Source organism: Manduca sexta, chromosome 17 (assembly GCF_014839805.1).
Source record: "Manduca sexta isolate Smith_Timp_Sample1 chromosome 17, JHU_Msex_v1.0, whole genome shotgun sequence".
Lineage (NCBI taxonomy): Eukaryota > Metazoa > Arthropoda > Insecta > Lepidoptera > Sphingidae > Manduca > Manduca sexta.
Genome location: NC_051131.1, coordinates 2996622 through 3009820, shown reverse-complemented (window position 1 = coordinate 3009820; position 13199 = coordinate 2996622). Strand labels below are relative to the sequence as shown.

Sequence of the window (13199 nt, the reverse complement as noted above, 5' to 3'; positions counted from 1 at the left end):
ATGGTTTCACCCATCGATTTTAACTGTCACAATTCGTTCATCAAGTTGAACTTTTATAAAACTATCGCGGCAAGGCTTGTGTGCCGTTCCAGCTTCCAATTTCCTCATAAAGAGCATTGACGTTCAGCAATTGCGTGAGTTCTGGTTCAACATTCAGAGGCTATTTAAGTGAAAGAATTGATTGAATTATGGAGCTGTGAGCGGGCTCGGTCACGATCTAGTTCTTGCAGGTCACTTGATGTTGTACTCTTTGGAAGTAGGTCGTTTTTATGTACACGACTACCACCATGTTTCATTATTCCCTTGGTAGACCCCATTTTCCACAGCAGACCATTTGCCTTGAATTAACTATGAATTTCGTGGCCTATATTCAATCGCTCTATCTTTTACAAAAACAATATATCTTCGCCACGATGGTTCTGAATCTATAGAAGTTATATTAACTTCTACATAGGTTCCCGCCCATTTCGCTAAAGGGTGCTCGGAGGTGTGGCTACTGCACTTATTTTTATTCTTTGAATGTCGAAATGAGCTTGCCGTTTGCCTGATGGAAAGCGATACGACCGCCCATAAACAGCAGAAACACTATCCAACACCTTGAATTACAATGTATTGTTTAGTATTTCACTGCGCTTGCCATCCTGAGACATTCGATGTTAAGTGTTATTATGTTTAGTAGTTACACTGGAAACAATGTTCTCCAAACCGGAACCCAACAGTAACTACACACTGCTGTTTGGCGGCAGAAATAGACTTTGCGGTGGTACCTACCCAGGCGGACACTCACATATGAGACACCTACCACTAGTAAATTAAGGTGTTTATGTTATTATAGAAGTAACTTATAACTTAATAGAACAATGAATGCAGTAGTAGTAGGAAACAATGCTTCTTCATTTAACAAAGGAATAATATAATGTCGTCAATAGATATAATATGCTATAAGAAGATAATGCTACCAATAAATTGAGATTAGTCGCGGATGGCTGATTATGAAATTCTACGTAAAATACGTTCCATTGTGTCTTATGTTTATAAAGGGTGCGTAAAATAATAGGCGACCTATACTATAGAATACCTAAAAAGGTATCAGAGGTTAGATAACATAAATTTACTCGTGTAAAGGATTATAAATATTTACATGGTATTACGAGTCTGAGGGTGTTTGGGCTTCAAAGAAAACGTTGAGAACCAGGCGTCATGAGTGACTTGAGTCGACCTCGGTTTATCCTGTGACGTTATCATGTCGCGATTAATTAGAAAATGGAAGTAGTTACATCGGGATAGAGATCGAACGGCAGAGCTAAGTTTGTCAAGTTTGAATTTATATACTTTATACATACTTATTCCGTACAAACTTGTAGGTAAGGTATCTATCTCATTATAAACTTAGTACAGAACATGCGGCGCGCAAGTCCAACTTGTTTCGTTCTGATATTTTTATAATAAATTAATCACAAGTGCAGAACATTGTCAAAATACACAAATTTTAAATGAATGAAGCAAATTTTGAGATAATGGTATTTATTATAGCGATACCTTTATTATAAGCGTTTATGTGTACTGCATATAATAAATACCTCATATAAATATATGCCTTGCCATATAATAAAGGTTCACCTTTATGTCTAGACGTAAACTCCAAAATATTCTCCGGAGACGTATCATATGCACGCCACTGTCCACGTGATAAATAATCGCGAATGTTCGCTCATTACTCGTTTCACCTTCAAATATGGGCGAATGTTACGGTGTTTTATAACGAAACTAAACTGGAGTTGCGTGTGGATGAAAACTGCTACACCCTTTGGGAAATTAAACTCGAAGCGACGCGCTGAGGTGGCGTTAATTTGTTTTGGCGTGAGGCAGAGGCCCGACTTGTAACGCCACGACGACGATCTAGCCTAAATTGCTAGTAGAATGCGAGTCTAGAACTTTCTCTATATTGTTATTCCTAGCTGAATTGCTTCATATCACACAAATAGTAAAACGTTTGGCGTTGAACACCAGCGCATATGCCTTTGTAAGGTCGAAGATAAGACTTCAATGTCGAGCGAGTTATGCTCTATTTTAGTGTTTGTTGGGAAGGAAATGTATACAATTATTACTGTGTTTAAATATTTGTTTTGAGGGTTTAATTCATTCATTAAGGAAGGTTAGGGTTGGTAAGAACTTATTCAAGTGCCTGGATATTTGTCCTGTAGAAAACGATTTCTTATTTTTTATGATTGTATTGTTTTCAAAGATATCACAATCGTTTATTAACTGAATCAATAACAAAGATAATAAATCTGAGAGTAATAAAGGTTTCCATATTCTTTTTATAAATTGAAGTTGTATCGTGACTAAGTAAGGTCTATATTTCAATATTCGTCGGATGTGTACATTATTTACAGTCTCCGGGCCAACTTAAATGTAAGTGTATTGTGTAAAGATTACGGAACAAATTTCTTTGGTATAACATTTTCTATGGATCAACTTTATTTTGTAAGTTCTTTCTGATTTTATTAAATCGGGATATTGATTTATCTAGTAAAATCATGTTTTTTATATTAAGTTACAAGGGCAAGTGGGGTAAGTAAATAAAATGTTTTCGGACGTTGTCTGCACAATATTTTGAATGTGGTTATTTTTATTCGGGCCAAGTGAAGTGACGTCACAGCACCTGATGGTAAATGGAGTGGGGTTCATTAGAATGTCGACTGATGAGAGATTAATTACCCTTGACAGTCGATATTATGCCGGCCTGTTGGAACAGGATATACAGAGGCTGATCCCGGAACGCGACACACTTACTTGGTCCACTATGGCGGGTTTTAACACCTTGTGTACGGTGGTCGCTATCCGGGCGGATATAAAATATATCCTACCATCAATATTTACAGCGTTAGCGTAGTTAGTTAAAGCGTTTTTTTGTCAATGTGTTGTTTGTTACTAAACGACATAACATTTTTAGTAATTAAAAACTACATCCTACAAACTAGGATGACACAATTTTGCACTCATGGTTAAATTTAGCTTTTAACATGTAAGGAACTGTAAGGAATTGGTGACGAAACTGGTAAATATAACAATGATAACAGACGTTAGCGCCATCATACATCTATAAAGAGCAACTACGAGATTATATCTCGACGTGTTCATTAAAGTGCGGTTCACACTTGCCGCGACAGAACGAGATAACTTGTGACAGTTGAAGTTGGAATGGTATTATAAGTTTCAGTAAAGAATTAGTATCAATGGCATAATGATTTCTTATGTCTACGCGAATGTTAGACATTGAAATAAAATTATTTTACGAATTTTATCGCGGTTTATATATTTTAATTTTTTTCCGACGTTTGGAAGACTTTGCAGCCTTCGTGGTCACGGGGTGGACTGAAGTGAGGTCATCCGAAAAGAAATGTATAGAAAAAAATATAGAATTAAATATATAAAATTCATTAAAAATAAAAACTCTATCAAACTATATTTTACGGTCATACAATTTTTTAAATTTTAGCTGTTGGTCCGATCTATGCAGAATGAGCTCACAGTGTCTCAAAATCAATAGCATAGTACATGAGTCGGCTGTGATACGTAAGACAGAGGTTTCGATTCCAGTACTGAGGTAAACTTTTGCGTAATTCATGAATATGTGTTTCATGGAGTATGTTATGTATATTTATATCAAATAAATAAACCTATTTTCTTAGTTTGGGACGAATAGCCGTTACATGTACCTATAATTAAGGTGGCATCTACCGAGTGTAATTTGGAGTATTGTTTTTATGTATGTTAAGATGTTCACTTTGTTGGTTCAGTTATTAAATAAATAAAGATAAATGTATTACTAAAGGCGTTTACGTGCCACGTACATTAAGCTATGGATAATCGATGAAAGACTAGCGCATCGTGGATGATCACACCGATCCATCAACCAAGGGTGAGTGGTTTTGTGTGACCGATGCCTAACCATTAAGCTGAAAATAGAACCCACACGAACTAGAAGAAATCAGTTTTGGAATTGACATAACCGGATTATTAGAATCGGCCCGATTCGGCGCCGGTCCGGTTTCCACCAGTTTTGATCTTTACATACGACTGTTCTTGCCAATACAATGAACAATAAATTAATTGATCCAACGGAACGGTATCCGTTTTCAATGATGTTCATGTTATAAGGATGTTTGACGTTGAAATAAAACTATTCTTTGGATTTTATCGCGGTTTTCTATATTTGATTTCCTCCTGACGTTTCGAAGACTACAGTCTTCATGGTCGCGGGGGTACTGAGGTGTAGGTTGTCCGAAAAGTCAGCCACTAATACCTACCTACATTTTGGTTCTAATATCGACGTATTTTAAATGTGTATGCTTATATCGGTCGAAATATATGGATCTATCGATTTACGTACATTTTGTATGACCGAAGCCTAGTTTTAGTTTTAACTTTTTATTTCCTGACTATCTCTTCACCTAACATCTCAAATGGTTTCCAGGTCTGAAATACCTACACTCGGCACGCATCCTTCACCGCGACATCAAGCCTGGCAACCTGTTGGTGAACAGCAACTGCGTGCTGAAGATATGCGACTTCGGACTGGCGCGAGTCGAGGAGCCCGACTCAAGCAAGAACATGACGCAGGAGGTCGTTACGCAGTACTATAGGTGAGGTTCTAATTGATATTTGAATAAATGTTTCAGTATAACGTGTAGCAACGGGGGCCAAACACAATACGTTCATAACAATTATTCGTAATGACAAATGGATATTAATCGCAATAAGTCTACAAACCTTAATTTGCCTAAAATAGTCGTTGACAGATTTGGGAATGTAAATATTATTGTTTACTAAATTACAAAATTGATTGTAATGATTATTAATAAGCATAATTTATTTGATTAGGCGATAAATGCGATACATAAACCGCTAGGCGCCGATAATTCAATACCAGTTTTAGTTGATGACTTGTTTTGTTCCGGATGACTAATTTACGTGGGGAGCGAAGTCGTCCTCTATATTGCGAAATAAAAAAAAAACACATGTTTAAAGCAAGTCATTAGTGAAGCTCCGGCCTCGACCCTGGTCTGTTAAAAACGAGGACACATCCACTTCAATGTTGTCTACTTATAAATACGTATTTCTGGTATTTCGGGTTCTTTTTACGTAATGATGAGTGATTTCACCATGGCGCACAGATTTAAGTATACGGTTATTTATCCCGAGGGACCGCAGATGGATTTCAAGCGTACTTTTACTCGCTAAACATTGTGGAACTGCTGTTTAATGCTAGCAAATAAATATTGCTTTACACAACCTAAAAAATCCACCCGAACAAAACATGCCGTCGAGCCTTCTATGAGTTTGAATGAACAAAAAGTGAATGAATGACTGACCTTTGCTCCGTTAGCCGCAGTTTGGAAAGTAGGGCACGGCGCGCCGCCGCCGCGCCACCAGCCCAGGGCATCACCAACCACGCTGCTCGCGCTCACAATCCGCCAAATTATCTCCTACAACCACGTACAATGTCATACGCGTGGTTCATTTTTCATTCCCATTGAGGCCGACTCACATTCCCGCCTTTCTATATCCCGAGTATTTTTTTCCACGAACGCTGTCTGAATATTTTTCCTTCCATTACGGTTCACTTGAGAATTTTGTTTTTCAATTTAAAAAGCTTCCCCCCCGGCCGGGATCAGAGGGCATCAATGTATGTAAATGTTGTATAAATCCGTGACCTTTCGTTTTGTGGTCGTTTGTTTTTATTTATCTACGTAACGGACGAGCGGCGAACAGATTAAATTTTAAATTCAAAATTTATTTTGCGTAACTGTATTGAGCTTTATATCTTTAAGCCGTAAAATGGCCTCGTTGTTTATTCGTGTTTGGGATACTGTTTTGTGAGACTGTTTGTTAGTTATCATCATTTTGAGTTGAATTTCTATTTTCCCTTGTATATTTTAGTGGTATTTAAATACAAATCTGCTCGTTATTGTTAGTCCTTGAATTCCATTTATGTCTGTCTCGTGTTTTATATCGTCTGAATTAATTCAATGATATTAGATAATATGTATTTCATAATCTATCTCGTGATATACTTAATTCAAATAGACCGGTTGGAGTATAACATTACGAACAAACTTTCTACTGATTCTCCGCAAGATATCACTGTTCCAAAGAAGCCCAGGAACCCGCGCACACATAACAATGTTTGAAGATACAGCGGGCAGTTTCCCGCGTATTTGTATGCATGGAGGTTTTCTGCCCCGAATAAAACGTATATTGTAAATTTCGATTTGCGGAAATAGTATTCCACTATGTAGTTAAGCCAGATGGACATGAGTAGAGTCAACTAGCACGCTACTATACTAGTTTCAAGTGCTCAGTTTTGATAGATTAAATTCAGCACTCCATTCTACCAAATCGGTTACATTGGTGTAGTTAGTATCATGATTAGTGGTGCCAGACTCGTATTTACCGGGACGTTCCATATTTTAGTCATATTTTAAAATGTCCCGGTGGGACAAACTGTCCCGTAAATCGATCGATCTATGATTGACATGTACTCACGCACACAATGTTAGCATTTTCGCATACATATCAATAGACTCGGTTTTTTAATAAATATTATAAAAAGGTAGTTGATACCTATTTTTAGTTATGATTATAATTGGTTTAATTGTTACAAATGTGTTAAAACTGACTTGATTCTCGGAAAAATATAAAAAAAAAAAAATTATGCACAAAATAATTTTGTTTCTTATTTACCTCGGCTAAAAAACTGAATTTCCGTATTTTTTGCCCATTTAAGCATTTGTTCCTTATAGACTGAAAAAAATCTGGCAACTTTAATCATGACAAACTACTATTCCACTTACTCTACACGTGTACAGCGGACTTTGTGAACGTACGAATGCGCAATTAATTATATGCTTTAATTGCGATGGTAAAGTTTGGTTAGTGTTGATTTTTTTGTTTTAATTGCAATTATAATGGGATTGATTCCGTGTGGCGGTAACGTTGGAATGTAGTTGAATGAACACAGCTAAGGTATTTTATTTGAGTGAATTATTTGTTTTAAGTTTTTTTGTCATTATAAGCTAAGATATTTTGACAAGTTATTTTCGATTATAGTAAGGTTTTCATTTTTGTTTCTTCTTTCGACATGGTAAATAAACAGAATTAAGATTTAGATGAGGTGTATTTTGGAATATATATGTATTATTTTAATTTTAAGATTTTATTTTTTTAAAGATGTAATCTCGGAGACAGTTTAGGTTTGCTTTGGTTTAATTTTAATTTTAAAAATAAACGTATAGTTCACAATACACGGAACAGAAATTAAATCATATACTCCAGCGGAATACTGTAAAATATTGGTTTTAGACACGTGAATGATTTTACTACATTTGACGGATAACACAATACAATCAGAGAAAAATATCGACTACCAAGAGTTTTGTGTTTTTATTGTTATTGTTTGTTATACTGTTAATACAATTGATTTTATTTAATTAATAAATAATAGTTATATGAAAAAATGATTTTCAAAAACAAACTTACTTGCATCGTATAACTATGTTACGGTACGATTGACTACGTGGGGCATCGGGTTCGATTCCCCGGCTAGACAAAGTGTTGTTGGAATTTTTCTACTCGGTATCATCTCAGAGTATGGAATTTGTGTCTGCTATGGCGATAGGCTTACCCCCTATCATATTATGAGAGGGAATAACATACCGCGGAAATTGAGAGCACTAGTTGTCTCCGCCTACCTCTTCGGGGATATAAGGCGTGAGTATGTGCGTCTACAAAAACAAAATAATTAAGTAAATATTTCACTAAATATACCCGACAGTTACATAATACCAATGTTACAATAAAATTCATGACATAAAATCACACGTGTCGGGAACCTGTTTTTTCCTTTCCCACTCAGGTCTTATGAACTCTAGAGTAAAATTTTTATACCCGTCTCAAGTGATCCTGCGCTTCTATAAGGACTTGGGCTGGCTAGATCCATAGCTCGCATCCTACGCACAACGGCTCGACCTACTACGGGTTAAGGGTGGAAAAAGGATCCCCTCAACATAGACCATAGAACCCCTCTCAAGTAACAAAGTATAATGAGTGGAGTATTAACATGTCTTGTTTGTTGTTTGCAGAGCGCCGGAGATCCTGATGGGGGCGAACCACTACACGGCCGCGGTGGACGTGTGGTCCGTGGGCTGCATATTCGGCGAGCTGCTCGGCAGGCGGATCCTGTTCCAGGCTCAGAGTCCAGTACAACAGGTAAAAGCCTTGATGAACAATTGTCAGAATTATGTTATGTAATAAATGAATGGGTGCAGGGTAAACTAACCTAACGTTGGCACGCTACGAATTTATTTACATTTTACTTTCTTTTTAATCACTTTAAATTTTATTAGATCTCTGTTAGTATTTAAAAATGTCTACTAAAAATATATTGACGGTGTTGACATTGGATTACTTTATTCTATATTTGTTTATAAATTTATTTTACATGAATGTTGAATATACTTGAGTATTTTGTGTAGCTGGAGCTGATCACGGAGCTGCTGGGCACGCCGTCGCTGGAGGACATGCGGCACGCGTGCGCCGGCGCGCGCGCACACATGCTGCGCCGCGCGCCGCGCCCGCCCGCGCTCGCCGCGCTCTACACGCTCTCCGTGCAGGCCACGCACGAGGCCGTGCATCTGCTCGCACAGGTATACGACACCATCCCCTCCTCGCACCCACCACTGCAACTCTTGTGAGCCCAGATCGACAGTGGTAGGAATTGATTACACCGAGCGGTGAAGCTTGGTGAGTCACAGAGAAAACCAATTAGTCTTAGTCAACGAATAGCAATTGCACAGGTATATTTACAACTAATAGTAAAGGAGAAGGCGAAATACGTATTAAATAGCGAAAATCACTCTTCTCAACTTCACCGCACTAACAACACCCAATATTGTGACCAAAAATCTACTTTGTGAATTCATTAAAAAAAAGAAAATTGACTTCTTAGCTGGGATGAAGATAGTCATGAACGATTCGGCAGTTTTATTTCGAAAGTTAAAATTGACTAAAGACATAAATAGAGATACCAAGGGCACCCAAAAATAATGATGATATTTATAGTTGAAATGAGGAGCAAGGCCAAGGTGTAGTGGGATTTTTTGTGATCGAAGGCTGACAAACAAGCAAAATGGTTATACTTCGTGACCACCTCTCTTAATGTCCATTGATTGAGCCCAAAATATGACTCGTTAGATCCAATTTGTGGACCCACTGTACATTATACTTATCGTTGGTAGTAATACCGTAATGCCCACCCTCTCGTTTCCAGATGCTAGTGTTCGACCCGGCGAAGCGCATCTCCGTGGTGGATGCGCTTGCGCACCCGTACCTGGAGGAGGGGCGGCTGCGCTACCACTCGTGCATGTGCAAGTGTTGCTACAGCGCGCCGCCGGCCGCGCGGCACTACTCGCCCGACCTAGAGCCCGTCGCGCCGCATCCCTTCCACGACGGGTGGGAGCGCAAGCTCACCTCCGTGCACCAAGTTAAAGGTACCCCCCACCACCTCACCCTGAACATCACACTGCTTTATTGGCGGAACTCGATCAATCGTGATGTTACTTAAAATCATAAATTAATTATGTTTTGGTAAAATGTGGAACTAATTTCTTGTACTCAGAACCTTTAATTGAATAACGCAAAATTGGCGACATCATAGCTGTTTCTTGTGCAGGCTATAATGATATATATGCGAAAATATATGTGGTTGTATTGTCCCGCACATTGCTGCTAATACACACCAAGGTTTCATACCATAAACAATGACATGCAATAAAGACCGACATATTTCAATGGCCCATCTACTCATCTTGTGTCCACATCGACATTTCAAACTTCAGTTGTTGTTTACTAACCGATACCGCATATAAAATCCGCAGAGGAGATCCACAAGTTCATAGCGGAGCAGCTGCAGACGTCGCGCGTGCCGCTGTGCATCAACCCGCAGTCGGCGGCGTTCAAGAGCTTCGCAAGGTAAGGCGCCGCCACCAACCACCAACCGCAACCAACCGCCACCAACCGACACTAGGTGATTTCTTTGCGATACGTAACCTTACATCGTCAAAGGATGAAGTCATACTTCGGCAGCTATGTTCTTTGATACCGCATCTTTGATGATTATTCTTTAATTCACACGTGTTTAAGCCATTCAAGTTTTGCTAATTTTCAAACTAGATGGCGTTGTTACAAAGTGTAACACGGGCGCGCAAGTCCATTTAAGAATAAGCAATATGCGATGCAAATATCAAAGAATATACCGGCCTGGAGGGTTTCTTCACTCTTTCGACGATGACCTAACACTCAGCTATACAGCGACCACCCGCACCCATGATGGGCCACGCCGTTCTACCCCCAGACGTGTAGACAACGCTGCTTCCTATCGTAATTGTCTTAGACACAAATAGTGTTCGATAGAATGTTCTAGACGAACAATAGTTGGCTTGTGTATACATTTAAATTCGTGCCAGTATTTTTCTATGCTCTTAAAGTAATGTAACGATAGTAGAGTAGAAATCGCGGTTTTGACAATGGAGTTTTTATATAACAGTGTTGTCTCCATGGCTATAAATGTTAGCAAAGATAATAAATCAGAGAAAGCAAACGGTCATCACAACTAGGTGTGGCACGGTGCGATCTGTTTGTGTGTGCACGTCGTGTCATCACCGTGTACATAAATACATGTGTCCTTGTCGTTAAATGACATAGAACGTCAGGCACTTTATATGTCAATCCGGTGGTCGCGAGAGCCTATCGCCATCCCTGTCTTCCCTCAACCCGTCCCGCTCCCACCACGTAGTTTTGCAGTATAGGTAGGACTTTGTGCCTTTTGTAAATTAACAGTAAAGAAACGGGTCGATTTTGCGATAGCCCGAGTTGTGCATGGGATTTTATATTTTTTTTCGACGCTTTCCGAGCGACAGTCCTCCTTCTGTAAATATAAACGTGCCGCTGTTTTCAAGCAAAATCAACCCTCTTGAAATAGTGATTTTTTTTTCAAGCTTTCGTTTAGTGCAGCACCGCTGTTTAACATCTGTTCTAGAGTCTGATTGAATACAATTTTTATATGAAAAAATTATATCGACGTCAATGGCAGGTAAAGTTATATTTACACTGACGGCCGAAAATACTATGCAGTATATAAAAGTGTTTTTTTTTTTAAATGGTTTCTATAAACTTTGTAATTATAACATGATAGATTCGTCTCATCATCATTAATATTCCGTCTGACTCTAGCAGTAACGGCTTTTTTCTGTTTTTGCGACAGCTCTAGAACGGGTACGAAAGCAAAAGTATGTTCCCCTTTCAAGACGGCGGCAAAAATACTACTACTGTCGCCAGTGATATTTCTGTGCGCCGCGTAGTGAGCCCCGAGCCCGTCCCAGTAAGCGACCCAATCCGCACGCTATATACCTGTGATGTCCATCCAACGTCCCCTTACTCGTAAACGTTGCCTGACACAATAATAAAAAATAAAAAAAAACAATGAAACAGTTGGTATATGTCTGCTTACTAAATTATGATCAGAGAAAGGTTTTGTGGTAAAGAAATACAAACGAAGCCTAAAAGTTATTTTATTTATTTATTTATTAATTTTTTTTTGAAATAGAGATTGAACAATAACAATCTCATAATATTATGCTACTATTGTTTAACAACAATAAGTATCAAAAGTTTTTTTAATGGTACTTTGCATTAAGTAGCAGACATGTGGAAGCTGTTTTATTAATAGCAACGTTTAGCAGTAAAGGTTTTCGTGGTATGCGCGTACGACGTTCGACAAGGCACACGTGTGACATAGCGGTTGCTATGGCCACGTGGTCGACCGTCGTTATTTCAAAAGGGTTGATTGTTAGATTTTGCTCATTATGTTTGTTCGTATGTGGGTTTCAAGTGCATGCATTGCTTGATTTTGTGACAGGTACTTCTTATTGATTGAAAGATAAAAATGTTTAAGTATTCGTGATTTGTCTAGTGAATCAAAAATAAGGTAAATTATAATTTGTTTTTGGGTTCTAACAATATTTCAAACCTATAGCTTACATTCATAAATGTTTAACATGATTTCCAATAAATAAACATATTTACAAATTTAAATTAAATAAATCATTGTGAGTCCACCATTTTTTTTTTGTCTAGCAGTGTATGCACTTATTCATATTTTTTTTTATTAGACTTCATGAAAACACAATTATAAATCTATCTTATTTTCTTCCAAAATCAATCTCCATTCTTGATTTGAAACGCGTTAACAAGTTGACAAGAGTAGGTGTTGAGCGAGCCTGTTCCATTACTTATGTTTTGTATTAGGACAGCTTGGTAGTGCATGAGTAGATGAGAGCACAGTGCCGTGCACATGGTTGTGGTGATTTTTGTTATTTTTATATAAAAGTAGATAAAGTGTAGTTTGATTTGTGATGCAGTTTTGCTATTCAAGTTCTCTTTTATTATCATAGAGAATTGGATATTCTCAAATGAGTCTTAATAACGAATTTTATACTTTTGCATGGTACGATGTTTGCTGGGTTCATAACATTTTTTTAAACTCAATCCCATATACATTTGTATGACAAATGAATCCAGCAAGCTGTATGTGGCGTGGGTGTGGGTAATAGCACATGTTGTGGCACTGGAGTAACCCGGCGCGACACTTGGCACCGTTGCAGCTCGACCGTGGCGCACCCGTCCGAGCTGCCGCCCTCGCCGCACCAGTGGGAATGACGCGAGACCAAGCGCGGCTTCGACAAGCGACGCGCCCTCTACACCGACACGCGGTAAACCGCCGGACCCCGCGCTCTGTGCTCCTTGCAACATGCGACACGCACTGTGCCACCATCAACATTAACATCAACTTAACTTTAACCCATATAGCATCGGAATGTTTGCCGGCAAACATGACAGCTACATGACATTACGGTGTGTCACGGGAATATAACCTGATATACTACATAATAAGGTTATTTTTCCGTGACACGCGTAATGTCATGTAGCTGTCATGTTTGCCGGCAAACATTCCGATGCTTTAACGCTATTAATATAGAAATAGACAAACCGCAACGGTACTTGTTTTGATAGCCTCCGCTCATTTACAATTATTAGATATACAGAATTGAACTTTGTTGCGATACATGCCTTTTAGA

General features: G+C 38.5%; 1 protein-coding gene across 4 annotated transcripts in view; it reads left to right on the top strand.

The window, feature by feature from the left end:
* LOC115443115 (serine/threonine-protein kinase NLK) overlaps nucleotides 1-13002 on the top strand; it is a 128378-nt gene extending 115376 nt beyond the window's left edge. The window contains exons 5-11 of one of the 4 annotated variants that reach the window (XM_030168387.2): nucleotides 4481-4649; nucleotides 8148-8274; nucleotides 8541-8711; nucleotides 9335-9554; nucleotides 9942-10035; nucleotides 11327-11443; nucleotides 12726-12964. In XM_030168387.2, the coding sequence (XP_030024247.1) occupies nucleotides 4481-4649; nucleotides 8148-8274; nucleotides 8541-8711; nucleotides 9335-9554; nucleotides 9942-10035; nucleotides 11327-11423 (878 nt within the window). In that variant the 3' untranslated portion in view covers nucleotides 11424-11443; nucleotides 12726-12964. Of the gene's footprint in view, nucleotides 1-4480; nucleotides 4650-8147; nucleotides 8275-8540; nucleotides 8712-9334; nucleotides 9555-9941; nucleotides 10091-11326; nucleotides 11444-12725 lie in introns of those variants that run through there. The other 3 variants (XR_003938581.2, XR_005112502.1, XM_030168388.2) reach the window with 3 other exon arrangements.
* The last annotated feature ends 197 nt before the right edge of the window (nucleotides 13003-13199 follow it).